General features: G+C 41.4%; 1 protein-coding gene across 1 annotated transcript; it reads left to right on the top strand.

The window, feature by feature from the left end:
- Positions 1 to 113: 113 nt before the first annotated feature.
- Positions 114 to 25,141, top strand: LOC101799215 (kinesin-like protein KIF28). Its single transcript, XM_072035102.1, has 24 exons — positions 114 to 167; positions 2,305 to 2,377; positions 2,439 to 2,674; positions 3,050 to 3,253; positions 5,728 to 5,763; positions 6,830 to 7,054; positions 7,625 to 7,779; positions 8,322 to 8,433; positions 9,305 to 9,372; positions 10,374 to 10,516; positions 11,666 to 11,863; positions 12,137 to 12,219; positions 12,953 to 13,313; positions 14,197 to 14,251; positions 14,650 to 14,773; positions 15,795 to 15,939; positions 18,083 to 18,201; positions 19,081 to 19,188; positions 20,917 to 21,191; positions 22,094 to 22,228; positions 22,865 to 23,031; positions 23,388 to 23,494; positions 24,311 to 24,461; positions 24,696 to 25,141. The coding sequence occupies exons 1-24, from the start codon at positions 114 to 116 to the stop codon at positions 25,139 to 25,141; spliced, it is 3,780 nt and encodes a 1,259-aa protein (XP_071891203.1).
- The last annotated feature ends 1,093 nt before the right edge of the window (positions 25,142 to 26,234 follow it).

The following is a 26,234-nucleotide window of genomic DNA, read 5'->3' as shown; positions in this document are numbered from 1 at the left end:
TTTTGGGGCCATGATTTTTCTATCTCAGAGCAGGATGTTCTAGAAAAGTAGCTGCATGCACTTTAATTTTCTTCCTCTTGGGAGTATTCATGACTGAATGAAAGTTTATAAAAATGCCAAATGTTGACAGCGTGAAAGTGGCAGTTCGAGTGAGACCTTTCAGTCAGGTTAGTAGTTATTTACTCAATACTTTTTAACTTGAGTTCCAATATATATAACCGTAAAGAGGAAAAAAGGGGGTGGGGAGCAGGAGGGTTCTAGCAATATTTTTTAATGCACATTGTACAGACATGCATTGAGTAGCTAAGAAAATGGGGTAAAAGATCAAACTTCAGTAACTGGGGAGGAGAGGGAACACGACTTCAAACCTGAATATATGTTTTGTGTGTGTTGTGCACAGAAGTGTAATGTGTTTGGATTCTTGATCAAACAATTAGCTGTCATGGTAGTGAAGATTGTTTAGTAGGATTTTAACATGAGTCTGTCCTTTATACTTACAAAATATTTTTGTATGAAAATAGAAGAAAACATATTAGCTAATTTTATTGATTGTAGTCATTTTTAGCCTCTCATTTTATAACCTCAGCTGAATTGCCCTCATTTGGCAGTGTTTTGGCAGAAAAACAAACAAAAAAAGCAATAGTAATACAAGGAAATCTGCATGGGATTTAGTAACTTCTTCAACTTTTGTAATAGCCCAGTAATCTTTATTTTAAAGGAGCTTTAATTCTATTAAATGCTAAATGTTTTTCTCCATTTTTATTCAGTTGTTTACATTCAGTGCACATTTCTTGAATGCTGACCTGTATCCCCAAGGAGTGTAAAAAGAATGGGAGAGTAACCATAATGCATTAACAAGGAATGGGATTTCAGAAAGGTGAAGGAAATGGAAGCAGAAATGGGCATTGGGAATGTTTTTGTTAGGCTTACTTCTGTTCAGTTTCTCAGGCTCTAATGGGAAGAAAGAAGATGTCAATGGGAGGAGGGATGAGTTTATAATGAAGTGGAGAAAATAGATTGTACTTGGTTTATTTGGTGCAGGCTTGCTAGCAGTATGTGGGAAAAAAAAAAGTGAAAAACATTTCTGTAAGGGAGAGGAAGATCCAGTCCATGGGCAATGCTTTTCAACGAGGAGTCTGAATTGGGAAGGAGGCTGCTATTTTTAAATTTGTTAAAATGTCTTGGGAGCAAGTGGCTGAGCAGGCTAGGGGTCCTCTTGGACAACTGTAGGCCTCTGCAAGTACGTGTCTGAGAGGAAGGTGTAACAGCTATGGTTCCAGAGAAGGACATGAGGGGCCTGTGAAGGAAAGAGCTGTGATGCAGCAGCATGGTGGGTGCACACAGAAGACCGTAGTGGTAGTTCTCTTTGAGAAACAGCACAGGAAAACTTTGTGAGCAAGATCAACATTTCTTAGGGACTCTTCCGTGCAGTGTATCACTAAATAGAGCAATTATGAAGTCCTTCCATGGGAAATCGAATTGCTTGAGGGTTGTTCTCTTTGTCTTTCTCCCCTTAAGGAATTGCTGGGATTTCTCGTACAGACTGCTAAAAGCTGAAGCCAAATCCCGTGTCTGTACCTTTTGGGGCCTTAACCTTAAGGAAAATTCGTGGAACATTGACTGCCTTAGCATAGTAGGCTCTCACCTTGCAGAAAATAGAATAACATATGCAATGGCAGATTTTATTTCCAGGAAACATAGTAGGAGATATTCATGAAGGGAAAATGAATACTAATAAGCCTAAAAGCTATTGTCTCAAAGGGGCATTTGACAGGATGTTTCAGTACAGATGTTTCCTTGAGTTCCCAGATAACTGACAAAAATGTAAGACTTTTTAAGTATTTAGAAGCCAAAGGTGATGGAAGTATTTATTCTGGGTTATAATACAAAGGAGAAATACAGCAAATCACTTTTGATAGCCACTTAGCAGTTTAAGCATTAACTGATTCACATTGACTTAGTTTATTTGAATTAATATTCCTACATGCCCAGTGTGCAAATAAGGTCACAAATAACTATATAGCTTAAGCTCTCATCAGAAATTTCTCTCATGGAAGACCACTCTCAGGGTTGGTTGGCACAATACATTTGTTTGCTGTAATTTCATCAGTTCACATGTAACTTATCATAAATAGCTTACGTTGATGATTTACAGTCTTGGTTCCATCTTCTGGTGAGGAGAAAAGCTGCAGGCAGAAGCAAACCCATACTTTTTCATGAGGAGTTAGACTAGTACATTACAAATATTGCCGAGGTCAATCTAACAATACTGTGAAATAACGCAAAGCGTTACTCATCTGTCAGCACCGTCAGGTCTCACTTGGCTTCCTGTCATGTCACGTGGCTCAAGAGCAGACTTACTCCACCAGAACTACCAGTACGTTGTACATTGCTATTGAACTTATTTTAAATCCAGACTAAACCATGATTTTTTTTAGTGAATGACTGCTTGTATTTTGATACTACAATTATAATTTCAATACAGAGAGAGAAGGATGCAGGAAGTAGGTGTGTGATTTCTATGAACTCCAACAGCACGAGCATATATGATCCTAGGAATCCAGGGCACATGAAAACCTTTACTTTCGATCTGGCATACTGGTCTCACAGTGGCTTTCTAAAGGATGAGAATGGCACGTTCATCTCAGCGGGATCCAACAGTTATGCTGGCCAGGTAAGTAGCAGCAATTGTAACTAATACACAGTTGTAGTCTAGTCAGTTCATTTGTCTTTGTTATTAACACTCATGTCAATGGGATGAACTGACTGATGGCATCTTGTTTGCTGGTTTGAAGCATCATCTACATTTTGTCTATGTTAGTCTTAGAAGTTCTAAGAAACCAAGTTCTGTTTCTTAGTTCTGTTTCTTAGAACTTAGTCTTTCTAAGTAAGTTTGCAAATCCCGATTCTTCATTTAAACTGCTAGTAAGTTTGCAAATCCCGATTCTTCATTTAAACTGCTAGTGAGGGCACTCTGACGTGGCAGTAGTGCTTCTGTATGTATTTGCCTGTTCATCTTTCAAGATGATTTATTTGATCATTTTTTTAGAGAGAGGTATTTCGTGATCTTGGTCAAGGAGTGCTGGAAAGTGCATGGCAAGGTTATAACGCTACTCTCCTAGCCTACGGTCAGACCGGCTCGGGGAAGAGCTATTCCATGATCGGGTATGGTGCAAACAGAGGACTGGTTCCCAGTGTGTGCGAAGAGCTCTTCAAAGCAATCCAGAGTCAGGAAAAGAACAAGCAGTACCAGGTGGGATTAGCAACAAACTGTCATTTATTTCCAAGATCTTTCCAGATTGTACTGTGAAGACTTTCTTTAATTTGAATTAGAAAAATTAGAAACTATGAATATATGGAGCAAATGACTATACAAACCATAGTAGGTCTTATAAGTGTTGAATAAAAAGTTGATGGAATAGAGCTAGAATTACAGATGATCCCTAAAAAATGAGGATTTCTGTCACAGGTGTAACTGAAAGTAAGCTGATTTTAATTTTAGTTATGCTTCCTAACCTCGCTCTCTTACAGGGTGCTTGTGAGAAAATTTTTCCAACACCTCTAGTAAAGAAAATCAGTGTTTTCTTCTGTATACCTGTTAAAGAGTTTTATAATGTTGTATCTCTTCTTTAGAATAGGAAAGATGTTTTTAGCCTTGTACTACAGCATCTGTAGCTGCTGGGTGCTCCCACTCCATCTGCATCCTTTTCCACTTGTAGTCCAAGTAACTTTCAGGCAGCAACACTTGGCACATTCCAGCACTACTGTAGGCATTACGCTTCCCTTGCATTCAGCGGTGCCTTCTGTCTACAAAAGTGCCAGCCTGATGACCAAGGGCTACCTGTGACTCAGTCCTGTGTTACTTCCCTTAAGAAAAGAACACTTTCTATTCCATAGCCAGTCTCCACAACTCCATCCCATAGGGCTGCGTTTTGTGAATGTTCTGTGATGTCATCATCCATTGTGTACCTCTGTGATAAGAAATAAAAAAAAAAAAGTGAAAACGCCTTCCTTCCCGGTTCATTAGATCAACCTGGTGATCAACCTAGACCAATCCTATTTGGAGTTGTTACTGCTATTAATGACAGCAATGCGGCTCCTCCTGGCAGCTCCCAGGAGTCTGGGCTTCTGGAGCCCAGCCCAGCATCCCCCAGACCCATTGGTCTCTGTCCCGAGGACCTTTCCCATTTGCAGGTTCAGCCTCTAAGAAGGCTGAGTGTTCATCACACACACTCATACATTTGTAGCTCCCCCAAAATCAGCACAGTCCCAAGTCCAGCTAGCAGGTTGTGCCTGGAGATGGAGCTCCTGCACTCTGAGTCTTTCTGGAGAGTTTCCTCCTCCTCCCTGGTTACCCCACCATGGAGCTGGCTAACAAATGCCACGTGCATGCCCACACACATATGGTTATGGCACACAAGCACCCTGTCTCCTCTGGTTGCTGCCACCTGCACATAGGCCCTGGGGCCATGCCCCCCGGTCCATCTGCAGGCACGTAGGCCCTCACCGCTCCCCCTGTTGCCTCCATAGGCACGTGGGCACGTCTGTCACCTGTGCCCAATTTTGTTTGCTGATGCTCAGCTTGCTCAGTTGCCAGCCCCAAGGGCAACAAGGCCCACTGAGCCATGGTCCCACCAGGTCCCCATGCTGGAGCCATCACTTGCTGTGGTTGCTGGTGCCTCAGGTACAGGGGTTGCTGCCACCTGAGGTCTGACTCCAGTCACAGGATCTTAGACCTTGCAGCACTCAGTGCATGGGGCAGTGAGGGAATTTACACAGCTAGGTCATTAAGGAAGGGTTCAATAAGATAGGACATGCTGCAGTGATCAGACACAGGATTCGGGCAGACAGACATGCTGACAGGCAGCATTTTGTACACAACCAGTCCCTTTCATCCTTCCCTCCGACTGTTCCTCCCTCATCCAGTCTTCCCCTTGTTTCCCCCCACTTGACCTCTCCTTCAAGAATGCAAAATTCATGCACCTTCTTCCCTTTTCTTACCAACTGCAAAATCCAGGCTGGCCCTCCTCAGGGCTGTGCTTGCAGTTTCTTAATGCCCCCTCAGTCAGTCTCCAAAGAGTTTGGGTCTTTGCTGTTGCCTCTGTTACTGCTTCTTGGGGCTTGGCAGCCTTGTGCCTCTGCCTGCTCTGCTTACTGCTTCCCTGGTGCTTGCTGCTGCCTGTAAATGGAAAAGGTCCGTGACCTGACCACCATAATGTAGCAGGTGCTCTCGTGCTATGAGTGCCCTTACACAGGTAATTTGTGTATGGTCACTGATGTTCACTCAGAAAACAGCAATAGAAAAATAGGCTTTTTCTTTGTTAAAATAGTCTTGAAAAGAAATACTGGTTGAATCATCCTGCTAGCTAGTAGTGCTGTTAAAAATTAACATTTGCTCTTCTTGACTTTTCTGCAATGCTGTCTAGTTGCTTAATAACATATAAATAATGTTTTATTGAAACATACCTTAAGATGTAATCTCTATAGACAGCAATAAAGTCTATGCATACAAGGGTAAGTTAAGGAAATGCTGGAGAGGAAACAGTTGTGATAAGGCAGTATGGATCTGATAAATAATTGCTTCAATTGAACTTACGTAATGGGTTGTGATGAACTGAAGATTTGGTCTGTGGAACCCGTGCTATTTTTACAATGGGATGACTCCATTGCAAGGATTTTTTTTTTTTCAAATGCATTTTTTCTTCTCATTACTTCTTGTTTTTACAGATTACTTTCAGTATGCTGGAAATCTATAACGAACAGGTAATGATCTCGTTTTATTTCGGTATTAACAAACCTTAGTTTTCTACATACGTTTCTTGATTTTCTGAATGCTGTAATTTGAAAATAAGCCTTTTTGTTCTCCCAACATGACCCTCCTGGGTGTGTTGGCTGACAAGTGTAGTCAATATCTGGACCAAGAAGAATATTTTTGCTGCTTGAACTAAATGAAAGTCTGGTAGCAAAAGTCTGCTCAGGTTCATAAACTGCTTTGTTATGCTGCTACCACAGTGGGACAGGGAGAGTCAGATCAAAACTAGGCTCTTGAAACAGTGCTGTCTTTGAGAAAAGCTGTCATACTGAGAGCCCATGTCTCCCTTTGCAGTGACAGGTCAAAGTGGGACCTGTGCCCCAAGCCCCAGCAGTGGTTTGGGCAGGAGCCTCAGCTGGCCACCGCAGCCACCTTCCAGCATCACAGCCAGCTGCTCTGCACGCCAGTGGCCAAATTGTTTCATCCTCTGTAGTGCTTTTCTGCTTTAAGTGGCTTTTTGGGGAAAAGAGCGATTAAGATAAGATTTTTACTTTGTTTTCCTTTTGCTGTTGATGTTATCTCCACGTCCTGGCAGACATAGGAGGCATTACTAATTGCAAATGGCTAAGCTGTTTCTCTTAAGCTGGGAGGGACTTCTGAAGATGGTATAAGTCTCAATGAATTATTTCCCTTCCCTTCCTTTTCCCTTCATTAGTTTTGAGCCACGTGGCCAATTTCAGTCAAATTTGATGTAGTGTACAGGAAGGAGAGTGGAAAAACGAATGCACAGGAAAACAAACATTATTAGCTTTAGCAGCATAATAAGCCTTTTAAAACTAATAATGTCATAATTTTGCCAGCATCTTTAAGTCTACAGATATGAACTTTCAACGTAGATTAAATTTAAGTGGAAAGTGGAACTCTCTGGGAATAAGTTTCTAAACACAGTAAAGTCAGAATAGCTGCCACATGATGAGCTGTAGTTTGTCTTTTTTATTATTCTGTCCTTATTAAGAATAGTATTTTTTTTTTATTTTATTTTAGTAACATATTCTAACTACAAATCTCTCACCACAGGTAATAGACTTATTGTCTAAGACCAGGAAGCCCAGTGGGCTCAAGATTAGAGAAGATCGGCACCAAGGTTTTTATGTGGACGGTTTGAAGTTGGTGCCTTGTGATAATTACGCACAGATTGAGAGGTTAATGGATCAAGGGAATAAGATGAGAACAACAGCTACAACCACCATGAATGCCAGCAGCAGTCGATCCCACATGGTCGTCACAATCCAATTCAAACAGGTGCAGTGTGCAGACGCTGTTTGCACTGTGTTTCTTACCACCTCCGGGGCAGAGCCAGCAGGTGGGGAACACACCAGGTTTCCTCACCCCCAGGCTGCAGGGCCAGCCTTGTCAGGTTTTGGCACTTACACCTTGTCACACCACTGTTCTTGGGGCCTAGATCACTGAAGTCAGAGATATCCTAAACCACGGCCTGTTTGCAGATAGGTTCACTATTTAAGGTTCTCTACATCCTAAATGCGTTTCCCAGATACTGCAAGCGGTCTTTAGAAGCATCTGGCTGATGTCCAGAAATAACCTGGGATTTCCACCCCATTTTCCGTGGGTGCAAGGGATGAGTCATATTGCCTGCTGCTTAATTGTGGGAGACAGCAGGTCTTTTTGTTTCAGGCACACCTTTACAGCTCTCACATGTCAAGTAATTCTTAATATATAAAATGATCCACTATTGGTAAGTATCACAAAATATTTACTCTGAATTTCTGCACAGGGTTCCATTTTCTGTATCTTAATACTACCCGAACCATTTATTTGGTAACATTTCCTTATATTGACACCATACCTTCACAGATTTTTCTAGATGAAGCAATCACCAAGCAATCAGTTATAAATCTGGTGGACTTGGCAGGAAGTGAAAGGCAAAAATCATCAGGATCTGAAAAAGATAGATTGAAAGAAGGAACACGTGTAAACCTAAGCCTAACCACGCTAGGAAATGTCATCAGGTAATTATTATTACTTTATTTTCTTTAATATTTGTGAAGTAGAAAACAAATTTCTACATTTGAAAAACAACCTCTTAATTCACGTCTTCCTTGCAGTGTGGTTTAGTAAAAGTACTCATTAATTGAATTCTCACTGTGTTTACGAGATGTACATAAGCACATGAAAACAAAAAATATTAATTTTTCCTGGCTCCATATGTTGTGAGTGCTTGGACTGCCTGCTCATCTTTCGAAGCAGTGGCAGGCTGTGCAGCAGGGCTGAGGTGAGGCAGCTTCACAGGGCTGTTGCTCGGTGCATCAGACATCCAGGCCTTTCTGAAGAACTTGAACTGAGCCATTCAAAACTTTCCTTTCAGTCTGAAAATCTTGACAGCAAATTATTTAGGTGGTGCATGAAGGAGGACTTTTTGTGTTCCCATAATGAATATATTGAAGTTATCTAATCTGTCTCTCTTTTTTTAAATTTTTTTTTCCTAAGCTTGCTTTTTCGTATTTGTACTTATGTTGTTCACCCCTTTTCACTTCACTTTGTTTCCCCGCAGTGCTCTGGCTGAGGCAGCTACGGGGAAGAAAGTGCTGCATATCCCGTACAGGGACTCCGTGCTGACTAAACTCCTGCAATCTGCTCTGGGAGGGAACAGCAAGACAATCATGGTAAATTGATTCTTGAATTTAAAACTCCTCGGTTTACCCATTGAAATAGAATTGTGTGGCTCCAACATTGGTGAAAATGGGCGTAATTTTGTGTTGAGATCGCTTCCTATCTACCATAAAGGTGAAAGCACTTCTGCCACTACTACCAGAACATAGGTATTATTCAAATGGGCAGCACTTCTGGTTATCAAATGCAAATGTGGATGGCACAAAATGTGTAAAACCTAATGCAGACACATACAGAAAACATTTTTTTTAATATAAAAAGTATATAGATATATGTAGCTGTGAAACTCATAGCCACCTGTGTAATATAAAAGTCGTGTTCTTTATGTAAAACTAGGCTGTATAATGATTTTTTTCCTGATTTCTGAGATCATTGTGCTGTGGATCAGATATTGCCTTCCTAAGTAGGAAAATCTTCCATAGGCTCTTTTCTTTGTATTAGGTGAATTGTGTGTTCCAGCATCTTTGATGACTTTTTTTAAAAAGTACCATTAAATTAAAGATGGGAAAATATGAATAGCAAATGTGCAATTGTGTTAAATGCTTATAGTCTTAAAACAGTTTACCTGAGTTTCTTCAAATACTAGCTTTCTTAACTCATTGATGATGATGTGAACAAAGTTCAGGACATATTTTACAACTGTTACTTGTTGAAGAACTATCAATTTTTTATTTTTATTTTTATTTTTTACCGATGCTAGGGTAAGCATTAGTATTACTAATACTACCTGTATCTGCTCATCTTTCTTTCTCATTTCTTATAATAGTGTTAAAAAGTGTACATTCACAGCCAGAAGTGTTTAAGACTACTTTAAAAATCTTATTCAAAATCTATTATCAGTAAATATTTTTTGTGTGTTTACAGATTGCAGCTGTCAGTCCAGCAGACATCTGTTATGAAGAAACTTTGTCAACGTTACGGTATGCTGAAAGGTATACTTCTATAATTTTTTCCTTTCTGGTCTAGGTGCAAATTACAGGCAGATGCTGGGCAACATGAGAAAAAATACCAATTCTAAGTGATCAGCAGCTCAGGATGAAGGTAAAGTTAATCTGTGAATAAGCAAGAGCGGCGTAGTAAGAGTTTATTCTTATTCGTGAATGGCTTATATTTTTAAAAAACTGAATTGTTTGGCAAGGGAACTATTTTTCCCTGGGTCTCTTTTCTGAAGGAGAAGGCTCCTGCTCTCCTCCTTCCCTTTCTCAGGCTCAGGAGAGATAATCTCTCGCTTTGTAGTCCTTTCACTGGGGAAGTCCTTTCACTGTTAATCCCCGTATCAATTCCTTCTTACTCCAGCTCCCACAAGAAAAGGTCAGGCAGTTACACGTCCCTTATCCCGAAGCAGACCGTGGCTCAGGGACATTGCATCTGCAGCATCCTGGCTGCCGGCAGGTGTCAGGAGCAGGAGATTTAATGTTCTCAGCACCAGTTCAGTTCTGCAAGGAGCTGAATTGCTTTCATGTGCTGATGAGTGCCATGCATCTGAGCCAGCTCCTTGTGGGAGCAGCTGGAGTCCACCTGTGTATTTGCCAGCAGACCTGTGGTGCCCGTGTTTATGGGGAAAGAAGTCCCTCTTTGGGGTATCCTGTCCCTCATTGCCCCACACACTGGAGGCACTGCAGCTGTGGCAGTGGGTGCAGGTTAGGGTAAGATGCAAAAGATGGGCAAAATCAAACTGGGCTGTGATTGCTGTAGCAGTACAAGAGAGGACATCAAATGCTTTCAGCCCTGGGGCAAAGTTTCTGCAGGATTTTTTTTTTTTTAACTTCTGAAGTTTCAGAGCTGCATGGGATATTTCTGAACAGGGAAAAGAACAAACGAGGAAAAAAAAGTAGTCATGTCTGACAGAAAATCTTGTCCATTGCTGAGATGGTGTTACAGCTTTTTTTTTTTTTTTTTTTTTTTTCCTTTTATGTGTTTTCATATTGAAAAGGACAAAAAAGATCAGGAACAAAGCAGTGGTAAATGCAAGTCCTGCTGAGAAGCTTATACGAGAACTGAAAGCTGAAAATAACAAGCTGTTGTCCAGACTGGCTGGGCCCGGGAGCACAGGGAAATCAATAGCTGATGAAACACGTATGTATTTCAGCATAAATGAATAACAAGTAGATTTGGAGTTTCCAAAACATTATCAGGAGGCCTTTTTGGTAGTCTGTGACATTGGAGCAGTACGATGGAAATGCAGCTGAGCTATGTCCACAGGTGAATTTCTTACAAAGTGGGTGGCAGGGGTAATCAAGGCATTGTATAAAATATTGACCCTGGTGCGCCAGTCCCAAGTATTTCAAAATCACAAGCTCTTGTGGGAGGAAGAGAGGACAGAGGAGTGTTGGAGACCTGCAGTAACCCTGCCCAGCCCTGACGGGAGCACGTGCGTGGCGGTGCCACCCGCCCCTGTCTGGGTTAGGACTCCATCTGCCTCTGAGATGAGGAATGCAAGAACTGAGACTACTGGGAACGTTGTCCCAGATGGGCAGCCCCACAAGGTGGATGTTCTTCCCTCATTGCCAGCTCACCCTCTGCTTTATTTAGACACTTAAGCATTGCTGTGTTTCTGTCTGTTGATATGTGTGTAGTATTTGATAGTAGTGAATTGGGATTTTTTTTTTTTTTTTTTCCCAGATATTATCAAAACAGATGCTGCTTTTAAAAACTTAAAAAGAAAAAAAAAAAAAGGCACTTTGAGAAACAGTTTTTGTTTCATTTATGCATTTGCAGCATTGGTCTGGGCACATCTGGTCGCTCAGTCAGACCCCTTATCAAGTGTCGATGGTTTGCTCAAGGTAAAAGATCAAAGCAAGTCTAAGTAAGGACACAGCAGGCAGGAGTGAAAAAATATTTACACTTTAAGGAATATTATAACAAGATGAGCGTGGACAAACATCAGAGCTGAAGGAAGAGGTAGAAACGTGCAATTGGCTAGTATTTGCATATTCCTTTGAAGAGGATTCAGCCGAGTCAACTCTCGTGCACGTACTGGGCACAGAATATTTTAGTGATCCCCTGTTGGTTAGAAGAGGAGAAGGAAAACTACAGCTTAATTTCCAGTTCAGGATGGGGATAGCAAACCCCATGCCACCTTACAAGGTTCGGGGAGTAAGAGCTTGCTCTGCAAGAGGCCAGGCCACTTCCCAGTGTGCTGCCACCGTGCTGCCGGTCCTCATCTCTCTGGGGCTTGCTGTTTCACAGGTGTATGCCCTGGTTAAAGCTGTCTCTCTTCAGCAGAGCTGCGACTGCTGGAGGAGAGCGAGAGGTGGGTGCGGAGCACGCAGGAGGCGTGGGAGGCTCGCCTGGAGGAAGCCCGGCAGGAGTGGGAGCAGCAGTACGCTGCCGTCACCCAGGCCAGTCTCCCAGCAGTGGGCATCGTGGCTGAACCCAGATGCCTCAACCTCTGCTCTTTGAGTCTGATGTTTTCCCTTTCTTGCAATCTTTAAGTTTTGTTGCTTGCACGCATCTCTGACAGCAGTTCCTCGACACAACACTCACAGGGCTTTTAATCTTGGGTAAAGTGGTGATAATGCAGTCCTCTGTTAAGGGTTCACAATGTCATACTGATTCTTGCTTGAGTTTAGATAACAGAATATTCTGTCTGCTTCTACCGTCAATGTATATTATAGTTTCTTGGATTTATTTTGTGGCTATAAGAAATTATTACTGAAATAAAACTTTTTTTTTTTTTTTTTTTTTTCCTTTTAGTTTTGGGCATGTTTCTGAAAGCAACCCACGCTGACATGAATTCTGTAGCCAGACAGAAGCCTTTCAGTAGGAGGCTGTGGCATGTAAGAGCCAGGGAGTCAGGGAGGGGCTGCTGCGGGAGAGGAGGACCTGGCGATGCTGTGATTAACAACTTGTTCAGCACCTTTTGCAGAAAGGCTGTACGCAGCTCTCCTCCCTGCTGCTCTTCACGAGCCATTCCTGCACTCCTTGCAGGTAGCTGCCACCCGATAACAGCAAGGGGGAAGCCCAGATTGCAGCTATCATACTTGTATGCTATCAGTGCTATATTCAACAGCATTCATCTGTGTGTGTAGATAGCACACGTAAGTAAAGGCATCTGGGGAATTGTTTCCCATTTCTCCAGTCAATCCTACTCCGTTCCCTGCTGTTGGTTCCCAGTCTGCTTTGTCAGACTGCTTCTAGCTGCGTGGAGTAAAGTCTCTGCTCAGACCATGCCTCAGTCTTTGGGACCCCAGTGCTGACAAGGTTGCTGTTATTTTGCTGTAACAAATAATACCTATAATAGCATAAGCTGTTCATTTTTGCAGAAAGCAGCTCTGGGGATAATTCCAAACGAATAGTTCTTTCTTAGTATTTTGTTGCACGGAATAGAACTGAGTTTTGCTAAGACATGAGTTATGAGCTTCATGCACAAAATTGAATGCAGTTCCTCGTATTAATCTCACTGAAGGTGATGTGGAGGTTAACATCATCCTGAGATGCGTGATTTGAAATTGTAACTGAAACATTAAACCAAACCTTTTTTCATCACTTTTTTTTTTAAATCATCTGCAGAGTTCCCATGCATTTCTGATAAACCAGAACGCATTTTTAGGAACTGGAGACTGTGAATGTGTTTCAGAATGCAATCTCCTGTTGAGCATTTGGCATATTGATTTTTTTTTTAGGATATTCTTATGCAAACTGCTCTATGGTCATGATCTATCTTGTACACACACACACACAAAACAAACAAAGAAACAAACAACAAACACCTCTTTGTATAATATTAGCTGTTATTTCAGGAATCCCACTGAAATGACATATTTCTCAATTCTTGCTCAGGAGAGGCGGATGATGGAAACGTTCCCTTATCTCCTGAATATCAATGAAGATCCACAGCTCTCATGGGTTCTCAAGCATTTCATTCAGGATGGTAAATATATTTTAAAGTCCTGAAGACAACATATAAATAGTGCTTTCTGTAATTTAACACTGACATATCAGAATTGCTGTTGCACTAGGTTGCTCAGCCATGTGAGTCATGATTACCTTATTTTTTTTTCCTTAAGCACTTACCTACTTTTACCACTTTTAAACGTGCTTCTCTTGTTTGGGATCAGAGTGGGCTGAAGAATTATACTGTGAGAGTTGTTTCTATTGCAAAAAATGCTAAGATACAATGGAATAATAAGTCACATGCAATAGAAAAAGAAGTCATAAGAAATGGTCTTCTGTCAGCCATTTCTTCCCTGAAAATTGTTGGCTTGAAAATGTGAACTCTTGCAAGCTGATGATCTCACACTATCCACATTCCTCCTTACTGCCTGAACATCTCACCCCTCCTCTGCAGGTTGTGCTTTGCTGGTTTTCCACCACTGACTGACTGAGTGCTGCAGTTAACAGAAATGGGGATAGAGTTGTAGATCTGGTACCCTGTTGCACACAGGTTATTTACTCTGGATGATTTTCTCTGCCATCTACTTGCTGGTAATGGATCCCAGGACTTTCTGGGGTCTCCCACACACAGTTCGAATTATTTATGTGTGCAATCCCAGAGGCCACACGGAATAAATCCTGTTTGTTTCTCAGGATCCAGAGTCTTGTCTTTCTAAAGAGAAAGTAACTGACTATATTGTCATTTTCAAGTAGCAGCACTAATGTGAAAGGCTAGTGCTAAGCAGAGATCAACATAGTGATTCAAAGGAGAAAAAGTAAAAAGTAATGCAAAAACTTCAGCACTGTATACCTGTTGGTGTGCAAAGCACATATAATTTATACTGGAAAATGCCTTTTTATTTATTTATTTATTTTTAAAGGTACTTGTGATGTTGGTCAATCAACCTCAAATGCTATAATCCTAAGAGGTCTGGGGTAAGTACATCAATTTGTAGGAAACAAGATGTCTGCTTTTTTGATCTTCATGTTGTTTGGAGTTGTTTAATTTAATTAAAATTAAAACTAATTAAGTTTTCAATTAAAGGAATTGCATAAACTGCATAAACATGGGTTATGATTATTTTGAACATTTTATGGTATCTGCTAAGGGAAAAGTTAAAAAGTATAACTGATAAGCTTTTATGTTTCTAGAAACTGCCATTCTGGTAGTGGCAAAAACTTGAAGTCAGACTGTGGCAACTGCCTCTTGAATGGCAGCCTAAACTTAATGAATGGCAGCTTAAACTTGTCTTTGAAATTATGATTTAATGTTCTATGATGGTTCTCAAATTAAAAACAAAAAGTGAATCACAAGAAAATTAAACATCTTTCAGCATTTCGGACAAACATGCTACGTTTACGAATGCTGATGGCAAAGTTACCCTAGCACCACGAGATATGTGCAAGGTCGTTGTGAATGGTGTGCCCATCACAGGGAAAACAAAGCTGCAGCACTTGGTGAGTATTTTCTTGGAGCATAAAACAAAACCCTGAAAGAAAAAAACATTCTAAATCTTCAGTTTGCTCACTGTGTCCTCAGGCAGAATCTTGTGTCTAAGGGAACACAAATTTGATATAATGTATTTTTTTTGTAATGTAATGTATTGTCATGTAATTAATAATAATAAAAAAATCCATCTATCTACAGGAGCAAGCTCCTACCCCAGATTTTGACCCCACAGCTGGGCTCAAAATCTCTGTTCAGCCTCAGAATGATTTTTAGTACAGATGTGGATAACCTGTGTGCCTTTCTTACTGAAATGTTAAGCAATTGGTTCCATTTTTATCCAGTTAGTCCAAAATAATGCATGTGAGTCTGTATTGGGAATACAACGGGCCAGAATTAAAGGACACCAAATGAATCTTAGCAAGGTCCATGTTTGTCCCAAACAAAGGTGTAGTTAATCAGTCCTTCTTGCCAGAAGACACTGGGGAAATGATAACTGCATTACTTTGCTTCAGAGAGGATGTAGATTTTTCTTTCACGAAGGAGAAATCCACTGAGGGACGCAGTGTAGAGGGATCACTTCCCAGAAAAGCAGCAGCTCTGCAGTTTGCCTGGAATGTGTACTCCTCCTTGGAAATCTGTCCCTGAGGGACAGCACCGCAGATGGGATACTGGGATGGATGGGTCTTTTTTCTGAGCCAGTGTGTCTGCTTTTATATTCTGGTATTGAGCAGGTTTCTCTTCCTGATAGATGAGGCAAAACTGATCTGGTGATCAGCTTCTCCTCATGCTGGCTGCTGTGCCAATGGCAGCGGTGATTTTCAGGTCTCTCAGCTGCAACTACCATTGTGGGTTTGGGTCACCCTTTGTCAACCCCCTCTTCGTCCATGGGAGCACACAGGTCCTCTCCTCTCAAGCACTTCTCTTTAAAGTCTTGCCAGCTTGTGTAGTGTTTGCAAACACTTCACCCTTTGGTGACCCTTGCCATGCTGTACCCATGACTTCAGCAGCATCCTGTGTCTAACCTTTCAGGATCGTGTTATTTTGGGATCAAACAGTGCTTACCTGTATGTCGGGCCACCTGCAGAACGAACAGAGGAGGACCTTAGCAGATACGACTATGACTTCTTTCAGTCTGAGTTGGCAGCAGCAGAAGGTTTCAGTGTGGATAAACTTGGTAAGCACCACTGCTTGGGCACTGGGTGATGCTTTTCTGTGGGGACTGATGTTTTGTCACACCCTGGATCATATGCACACACCTTCCAAATCTGCCTTATTCTTTTGCAGTTCGCATGTTGTTCTTGCTGGGGGTTGGAGGCTGTGCAGTTCCTTATGAGGAAGCAGCCATGAGTCAGAAAAATTGCTTCATATCTATCTAATGCTATAGAAAGAGAAATGCTTTTTAATTTTTTTAAATTACTATATGAGTTAATGTGCTATTTCAAGAAACCAAGGGTGTGTCTGTTAGCTGTTACATATGTGAGCTTACTTATACTGCCATGTTGATAAACAGTAAAATGTGTGTTTGCTCTGCATCTTAGATTGAGCAGCCTGACAGCTGAAGGTCTGGATAATTATTTTGGGTTTTATTACACACAGATCCAATTCTTACCATAGTTTCCTTTTTATTTTTATTTTTATTTTTATTTTTATTTTTATTTTTATTTTTATTTCTTTGGTGCTAGAACTGCTTCTTATATTTAAAAAAAAAAAAAAAAAAAAAAAAAAAGTGGGCAGTACTGATGAGATTACATGAGATCAGATTACTTTTAATAATGCAGGAGCACTCCAGATGAGAAGGTCGCTCAGGACTGCACGCTGCACAGCACACGCAGTCAGTGCTGCCTTCCACAGCACATTTTATTGTCTGAGTAGCTTCTCCCAGAGAAGGCTCTTCCAGACAGGATCACCAGATGTACACTGAAATAGTCTTTCCCTTTGTTTTTAACATTGCTCCATTAACTCTCTATGCTGGATTTTTTTGTTGTATGTGTGATCGCATTAGGTAATAGTACAAAATATAATGTTAAATATTCTTTTGCTGTCATCCAAACCACTCCCCTTGCTCCCCTAAAATTTGCCCCTTTTTAATTTTTTTCATCTACTTATATTTTTCTCTTTGTACATTGGGGAAATGCTACCCTCCAGTACTTTTCTTAAAATTACTTTTTTTTTTGAAGTTCACTTTCCTGACATTTTTTAATGTGATCAGTCCAGTGAGCAAAATGTTTAGTTGGTAAATACAACATAGACAATCCTGGGTCCTGGGAATATGTCACGTAGATCTTTTGCTTTCAGATATTTATTATTCTTAAAGAACTTGGGGGTTTGTGCATTGTTTTTGAATTTTGTGCTAATCTGCAAGGCCATTTTGAGTTCCTAAATGGCCCTGACAGTTTCATCTTTTGAATCACTCCATCCCTCTAGAAATGTTCGCTAATTTACAGAATGGCAGAGCGGTGAAAGTAATCACACCACTGCCTTCAGGCATTTGTCTGAGGTCCAGCTAATCACCTGCGGTGAGCGTCTCAGGGAGTGCTGAGGGCACCCAGAGGACTGGGCCTACAGGCCTGAACCTCGGTAGCATTGCCTCCCTCCTGTGGGGAGGGATGCAGCGAATATGCACCTCAGCACTTGTGTGTAAAGAGCTGTTCTGGTACCCAAGCACACATTCTCTGTCTTAATAAATAAATAAATAAATAAATAAATAAATAAAATTATTCAGCTGATGTTCAGTTGCATCACCAAAATCTGTAGGTGTTCAGAATGGGCTGAGCCCGTTCTCCAAATATACCTAATTGCGTCTGCTTCAAATCCAGATGTTATGTCCATGTTTTTTCATCCTGGATAGCCCTGCAAAACCTGAATTCCTAAGAAAAAGCAGTCCCCACCTGCAGACAGCAGGGAGTTAATGACTGAACAGTGAAACTCTGTTCTAAGGAGTACCACAGTGGACTCTGACATCGAGTCCTGTAACAGTTTGGGGGAAATCCTTCACACATCAGACAGGACAGAAGCTCCCTGCTTGACATCCACTTTCTAATCCGATCAATTTGTCAGTCCAATTTTGAAAGAAAGGCGAAGTAGGCTGCTGTGAGCAAAGCATGTGTTTCTGCTGCTGTTCTTCCTGTGCTGCCCTCTCCCATGGGATGAGAGCAGGTTGCGTGCCACCCACCCAGCTCAGAGCAGGAGAGCGGCAAGGGCCAGAAGCATTAAATCGTATTTTGGCAGTCGATGAGCACCCCCCTAAAGCTACCCACAGGTCAGGTGGCAGCCTGTTTACCCCTTCTCTTTGCCCCCTGGCACACCGCTTTGGGAAGGTGCTGCGGGCAGCGGGGAGGGCAGAGCAGACCCCAGCGTCCTGGCGGCGTTCCACGATTACATCAAGTTGATGCCGCTGGTGGCGGAGGCGAATCAGATGAGCCAGGAGCTGAAGAAGGTGAGTAAGGTTTCCCCAACTTCTGCGGGTTGGACTCGTTTGGTACATTTTTGAGTGTGAATAGAAATAACTGTAAGAGCATTTGCCAGTGCTCTCACTCTTCCTAGCACCCCACTCCTTTTGCTTTCCCCAGTCTCCCTCACCATCTGGTAGGCAGAGAGAAGAGGAGATGGGGGGAACGTGAATTTGGGAATGCAGGCCGCAAACGTAGTATCAGGGTAGTTGCACTGTATAAATACACAAACAGTGGCTGCCATGGTGTTTTCAAGGGGATGAAAAGTCAAAGAAGGGAGAACTCCTCCTCAGCCAAGTTCCATAACTTAGGAATAATGAGGTAGATTTCCCTTTGGATCAAGATGCAATTTCCCAGCATTTTAACTAACTAACTAACTTCTGGAGAAGTTTCCTGAAGGAAAAATGGAAATAAACTTGTTAGGATAAGGATTCTCCTTTCTCTGTGCACCCTGGTGGGAGAGTATGGTGACAGTGAGGTATGTAAAGGAAGCCTCATTCTTTCCAAAATTTGAAATATTGGGAATGTCAAGTCCTAGACACTGCAGGAAGATTGCTATGAGAATTTCTTCTATAAGCAGGTTCATATATATATATAGATAGATAGATAGAATATATATATAATATATATATATATATAAAAGATTATATATATAAGATTAATATATATATATAATATATATAATATAGATATCTATATAATATATATATATATTATATAGATATGTGTGTATATATATATATATATATATATATATATATACACATATCTATATAATTTTTCCTCTTATATGAAAATATTTCCAAATTATGTAGCAAAAGGGGTCTTGGATTGGAATGTGTTTAAGAAACTTTATTAATTAATAGGAGCTCAAATTTGAACTGAAGGTGAAGAACCTAGCCTTATCGGACTCCAGAGGCCATGACCTACAAAAGGAAATAACAGTAAAAGTGACACATGCAACGACAAATCAGGTAAGAAGGGCTCATGCGTTAATAGCAGGCTTTAGGAGAAGATAAGATGCAGGCTGTGTGCTCATTCTCAAGCCAGACATGTTGAATCCTTGCAATGGTTGTCTCTGCTGTGTCTTAACAGACCCGCGCCCTTCTTTTACTCTTCCACTCTTTGATGCCATGTTTGTGTGTCTCCATACATGAAATGCACTCCTCCTAGCCCACGGATCTGTTCACCTCTAAAAAGGAACCCATGTGCTGCTTGTTCACAGGATGGCCATGCTCCTGGGTAGCTTCTGGCACGGACAGGAGATCCTTGAGGTGTATTCTTCCTGCCCCTTGAGGACTGTGTCTGCCTTAGCATTTGGGTGCAGTTAGCTACCTTCAGACACATTCTGTCACTGAACATCACAGCAGGGATGCACCTGGTGAAGTAAAGCAGGCGTATTTGATGTCAACAAGTGCAGGGGGAGGCTGCCAGAGAACCTCTCTGCAACAAGTCAGCTTCAGTCGCATGTGGTGGCTCCGTCACTGACACCTCCTTAGGTGCTGCTGCTCCCTTGCAGCTGATCTCTGGCTGCTTAGCAACAAAGCTTCGCCTTTTAAATAATGGAGGAGAGATCTTTAGCTCTCCCTTCTGAAACCAGAGATTTTTCTACAACTGCTTGTTACCATTGTATTTGAAATATTTGAGAGTGCTACTGTTGGACAAAGAAAAATGATTTTACATTTTCACTTCATATATTTAATAGTGCCGTTTAGACACACTCTAATTTGTAAATTGTTGGTTTACAGGAGCACTTTATGATGTAATTTATCCTCATTTTGCCATCACTGATGTCCATTAGTCTTTGAAACCATTGCAGCTGCAACCTAAGATGCCATTATATTTTTTTGTGAAAGCGTTTCCATTTGTTCTTGTATAAATCTGGCATGTGCAAAGCTTAGGCCATAGATATGAGCCCCTTATGTGCTCTTTAAAAACAGTGATGGAACCAGGTGAAGGAACCTCAGGAACCAACCAGAGTAATTTCTTTAGATTTAGTGGTATTTTCTCAGCTGCTGGTTGTAATAACAAATTATATTAAAGCTGAAAACAGTGGAAACTAAGATCAAAGGAAGACTATTGTAATGCAGAAGAAGCAAATTAATAAGCAATATTGGGCTGGGATGAAATGAAGGAATGAAAGTGAAAGGTAGTTGTGTTCTAATAAATCCCTTGAATCCCCATTCTGCCTGATCTTTCTTAGGAGCAGTCTTAAGCACCATGCTTCTTTGTTACAGGTGAATGCTCCAAACACCAGTCAGTAACACAAATCTTCTCTTTCTATTGTGTTTGTATAAACTTTGAGATAGCTTAGTCAGAACAGTTTATTGTATATTTTAAATATGAAATTCTACGAGCTGCAAATTATTTCAGTTGATATGAAAGGCTGAAAGAACTGAATTTCATTTGTTTTAGAGAAGAGGTGACCACATCAGCCTGCACATAAAGGATTGTTGTAAAGAGGATGATGACCAGTAATCCTCCATAGCCCCTTAAGAAATAAGTCAACAGTCTTTATCGAAAAGGAAGTTAAAATTAAAGTATATCTCTCCGGCAGGTTGTGCAGCACAGGGTAGTTTTTTCAGTAATTTCAGAGGTGACTCCAAGTTTATTCGATCATTCCTCAAGGTGGAGAGGTGCTTTACTGTTCTCCTTGTCCGTGATTGCCCAACTTCATCACTTCTCCTTTGCCTCCTCCATAGGTGTGGGTATGGTCAAAGGCCAAGTTCATTAATAGGAAGTTCCTAATGGAGGAACTTTACCAGCATTTTCTGGAAGGGGAGAACACGGATGTGAACCAGGACAGCGATCCATTCTGGGACCCGGTGGAGGTTGTCCATGTGGGATCTGCTCACGTTTGGCTGCAGGCACTGGCGTACCGCATGAAGCTGGAGGAGCAGACCGAGCTGCTGAACTCCGAAGGGCTGGAGGAAGCTGTCCTGCTGATCGACCTGTCTCCATGCTCCAGCGATGGGAGGTAAATATCAACTGCCTCTGTACTGGAGAGCTGTCAGTCGTTCCTTGTCAAAGGAACTGGGGAGCTTCACCTGTTGAAATGTGTGACTGGGAGTGAAGGCTGGCCGTGCTGAGCAAAATATGGAAGAGGGAGATATTCAGAGATCTAACTGCTGAAACTGGGAGTGGGCATCAGCTCCAGATTATTAGACAACACCAAGGGGCAGTCCGTCCCCACTTCTGCCTCCTCTGGAGGGAGGGCCCCAGAACTGTTTTTCACACTCTCAGCCCTGCTGACTGACAGCTCTGTCCCTGTCCCCAGCTGGAGCTGGCAGCTCACAGAGGGACAGTCAGAGCTGAGCAGTCTTCTTCCTGCAGTTTCTGCAACGGGGTCGATATATCAGCAGTTCCTGCGCCTGTTCCTCAGGCCCTTTCTTTATACCTGCAGATCTTTGTAGGCTGGAAGTATCACAGTAAGTTTCTTTTAGCTGAGTAATGTTGCCATCAACATAGATAGAAGCTTCTTCATCTGATGGAGAAAATAATTGTACTGCAAAATGGATTCAGGTTAGTCCTTCTCTGTTTTGAATGGTTCCTGCATCCGTATTGTCTTTCTGGACTCCTTTGTTTTCTCTTTCAAGCATAGCTGTTTTCTGTATACTAACATATGATAATGAAGGTCACATAGCCTCTGCCCTCACTTGGGGATGTGCAGAGGAAGAAAAAACTAAAACCAGCACACTAGCTGTCACATAAAACTGTCATTTCATTTGCCAGTAATTATTAATTATCAAAATGTTTAAGTCACACAAACAGCAGCTCTCCTCTCTGATCCCAGCGTCCTCCTCATTTCTGTTATCACCCTGTGTTGATGTGGATTGAGGACCAGGGTCAAATTTGCATCGCTGTTCTTTCTGTTTGCAGACTCTTTGAGGAGGACGATATGGTCATTGATCCGCTGGAGCTGCTGGGGCGAAGGGTTGATTTCCAGATTCATGTTGCAGAGTGCCTTGGAGTCAAATGGTTGCGGGATGCTGCAGGAAGAGGCATTCAGATAGGGTATTGTGTTGCACCAACTCCCTGCTTCCTCAGAACAAGCCCGTTTTGTGCTCCTGGTGAAACTTAGAGCAGGTTTAGCCTTGCTCCTGTGGAAGTCATGAGCCTGCATAAACCATTATCTCTTTTGCTGGGGCCTTTAAGCTGCAGCAAAAATTTAACCTTGAATCTCTGAAACTGCAGAGAGATATGCAGTGTTGGCCTAAAAATATCCCTCCCATTTTTAAAAGGTCCGTGTTGAGCAAGGATTTACATGACTTCATTTGTTATCCTCAAAGATACGGGTGGAGCTGGAGAAATGCCCCATGGATTACAGAATAGGCAGAAAGCTGGAAGTCTCAGAATAAAAAATGGAGTTATGAATATTTTAAAGCTTTTTGTGCGTATTTGACAGCTTCCCACACTGCTGCTGTCAACAGAATAAGTACTAAAAATTAATAAAGTACAGTAATATTTTCACATGTCCTGTGGGTGCTGAATGACTGCATAAAGCACTTTATTGAGCAGGAAAGAACAGCTGACCTTGAAATGCTGCAGTATTTGTTTCTGCTCAACTTTTGTGTGTGTTTAAATAGAGACATTTTCAGAGACTGAATTGGCTTTTAATTATTTTTTTACGCTTGCGTTTTTTGTCTTTAGGTATAGAGTTTATGATCTTCCACGGTCTTTATACACAAAACCTGTCTGGAAAAATGTGAATCCGAAGATAGAAGAAACAGTCCATTTCTCAGCTCTAAATGCATCCTATGAATTTTTGAATTATTTACAGAAAAATGCTTTAATTGTTGATTTGTGGGGACTTCAAGGTATTTCTTCCTGAAATTTTCACTTTCGAAATCTTATATTACACATTTTATGTTCTTCTTCAGTGATGGTTGGTAGATAGAATCAAACTGTATTGTCCATCCTTACGGAAACAAAAACATTCAGAATGTGAAAAACAGTTAGTGGTTTCATGGTATAATTTTAAAATGAGCATGCTGGCTCTCAGCTTGGTTGAAGTGTTAAGGAAAAGGCTATTTCTGCCTTGAATTCAGAGTTTAAAAATAGGCTGTGTTTGTTTTCACCTTAAGTAATGTACACAGTGTACAATAAGGGCACCAGTAGCAAAGAGCAAGTGATGGCTGAGTCCTGACCATGCTTTGCCTTTCCTTTGCTGCAGAAGGTTGCGTGGAGATGGACTACTCCCTGGATGGTCTTTTGCTCACAAGTGAGGGCACTGTTGTGGTTGACAATCCCAAAGCTTTGACTGCAAGCAATGCTGGTCTGGTAAGTGTACATGGATTACCGATAACTACATTCCGACAAACCCACTTGATTTTCATGGGAATATGTAATGAGCGAAGGCTGCAGGGAAACGTCTAATTAAGCACAGTGCTGCATCTGAGCCCAAAGCACTCCTTGTGTACTGCTCTGAAGCACTGTAATGGATGACAGCCTGGCTGGGGCGTAACACAGCTGCAGGATGCAAGTGCTGAGCAGCTCTGTACACATTTGCTGGAGCACCACAGTGAGGTGCTTCCATTGTAAATGTTTCTTGACCTTGGCAGCTTATTTAATTACATTAGAGAGTAAAAGATTGTAAAAGACATGAAAGCAGTTAAGTGATTTCTACAGGTGCATGTGTGCTTACACACATTTCAGTACAATTGTTTTATATATATATATGTATATATTTCTGTATGTGTATAAATACATGTACAGCTCTGTGTATGCACGCATATACACACATACGGAAAGAGATAGTAAAGCTAAAGCACTGCCCCTGATACTTGCAGAAATGCTCTTACCACTTTTGCTGATGAAATACCATGACAACAGGCCGGCGAACATTGGCTTGGCAGCTGGGGAAATAATAAATGAATGTTTGTTTAAAGGACTAATAAAACTGTAAGGAAAGAAAAAATATCCATCTGAAGCCATAGAAAAGTTTGTTTTCAAAATTCAATAACATGAAGAATGTAACGGTTCCATTTCCCCATTGGGAATATCCATTTATCTGCTTAGAAGTGGTGTTTTTCATAGATGGGAATCAGTAAGGATTCGGTGATAATTATCTGAACTGCAGTTTTGTAACAAATACAGGATGCAGGTAACGAGGTGCCTGAACTGTACCGGAAGCTGCTGCAGATGGAACAAGAGACAGAGCTGCTGAGAGAGGTCAACAGAGCTTTAAGAGAAGAAAATGTCCTTCTTAAAGACAAACTAAAGAAATGGGACACAGGACACCACGAAAGTCAGTGCTCATCACAAACTTCTCAGTATCTCATGCTTTTGCTACAGTTCTCCCTTACCAGTACTGCCCTAGGACATAGGCTCTGCAGAAAGTTAATTTATATCCCCCTGACTTTTTCTCCTCTGACAAAGGGAATTAGCCTGCCATTTCCAATGACAATAAATTCAAGATAGATAGATATATTTTTATTTTTATTTAGTTTATTAATAAAAAAAAAAGTCTCTTGCATTTTAGAGAAGAAAGCTGAGTCACCTACCAAGGCAATTAAGGTGATGAAACAGCCTTTGGGAGAAACTGAAGAGATGTGCAGCCATCGGACCAGCTGCGATGCAGAATTTGCTAAGGCCCTTAAGATCTTCTATCAAAACATGAATGTGGTCAGACAGCAATTCCTCCAGCTGAAGCAGTCCAGGCCACCGGTAGGTAAAGTTTTTACAATTTTTTACGAAGTTTTTGCAAGTTTAAGCATCAGAGGCCACTTTTCTAAGGAATTTTGTCCTAGCTTTAGGAATCTGAAACTGGAGGTTTCAGAACTGGAGATTCATGGAATCACAGGATGGGTATGGCTGGGCTACAGTTGGTTTCTTATCATGGAGTTTTCCAAGTGTTTCACATGGGACCAGAGGTACTGCCAAGATCTGCAGACTGTGTGCAGTCAGACATGCAAGTTTGAACACTAGAGTTCAGCAGCCTCACTCAGGTGGGCATGTTGCTACAGAAGTGCCTGCTTATCAGGGAAGCCATACTTTAACCAGGCCTGTTGTTAGGTATTTGGCTGGATGTCTACATCGTGCTTCATGGGAGTTAGCTTGTCATCATCTTCTTTATACGGTTTCTTCAGGATGTCTCTTTTTGTCTTTTTTTTTTTTTTTTAATTTACATAAGAAGTTGTACTTCAGGCTCTGACAACTTTAAGTAATCAGTAACTCTTCAGCACAAAACTACCCTCTAGAACACAAGTCAGATTTGTCAGGAGTGTGATGCAAATGGGCTTTTAGACGTGGTTGGCTTGGTATTCAGGAAGTCTTCTAGATTGCTTGGCAACGTAGCCATTTTTTACTGAAGCTGGCAAGGAGACTTGATGGCATATGTAGGCTTTCATGGTGCGACCTTTTCATGAGGGCTCTAGCTCTTCCTGTTACTGCTCAATAGCCCAATTTCTTGCCAGCAACACTGAACACTTTTGATTTTTTCTGACTCTGTGTAACCTTAAGTTATACAGGGTAAGCAAGTCTCCTCAACTGGTTTATCATTTTCCTGTTTTCAGTGTTTACGGTTTTTCTGCAGGGAAAAAGTTAGAAACATATAAACATCAGTTCGTTTTGGCTTCTTATGTATTTGGCCTAAAATGCAGCTCATAGTTGGAGTGCTGTCCCCAGCCTCTAGCAGACATTTGAAACAGCCTGTATTCAGTACTGTAAATCTGCATATGTAAAAGCAGGCTTGGACATTTGTTTCTTTAGGAAGCATTTATAAAGACCTTCTAGGCTGTAAGGCTGTTGTGAACTGTTACTGCCTAGGTCAGGGAGAAAAGCATCAATAACCTAATGTAATTCCTTTCCACTATCTCAGCTGAAGAAAAGGCTGCTCTTTGTATGGTTGGGAGCAGGGAACAAAACAAACTCTAACACGGCCCCGTATTTAATATTGTAAGTGCAGCAGTTCTAGCATCCGAGTTAAGAGTAGCCCAACAAATACTTCAGGCCCAACTGTATTAAAGAACTGTTGATTATGTTTCCTGTGCAGATGGAAGTTGGTAGCTGTTTACTGTTT

This window comes from Anas platyrhynchos, chromosome 3, assembly GCF_047663525.1.
Source record: "Anas platyrhynchos isolate ZD024472 breed Pekin duck chromosome 3, IASCAAS_PekinDuck_T2T, whole genome shotgun sequence".
NCBI classification, from domain to species: domain Eukaryota; kingdom Metazoa; phylum Chordata; class Aves; order Anseriformes; family Anatidae; genus Anas; species Anas platyrhynchos.
The sequence above is the reverse complement of the archived record's forward strand: the minus strand, read 5'-3'. Positions and strand labels throughout refer to the sequence as shown.

Bases quoted from the DNA above. Each gene is read 5' to 3' on its own strand.
- LOC101799215 (XM_072035102.1), top strand. From the start codon at position 114: ATGCCAAATGTTGACAGCGTGAAAGTGGCAGTTCGAGTGAGACCTTTC. The intron at 168-2,304 runs GTTAGTAGTTAT...CTCATCTGTCAG, and splicing joins GAGTGAGACCTTTCAGTCAG to CACCGTCAGGTCTCACTTGG. The intron at 10,517-11,665 runs GTATGTATTTCA...TCTCTTCAGCAG, and splicing joins ATCAATAGCTGATGAAACAC to AGCTGCGACTGCTGGAGGAG.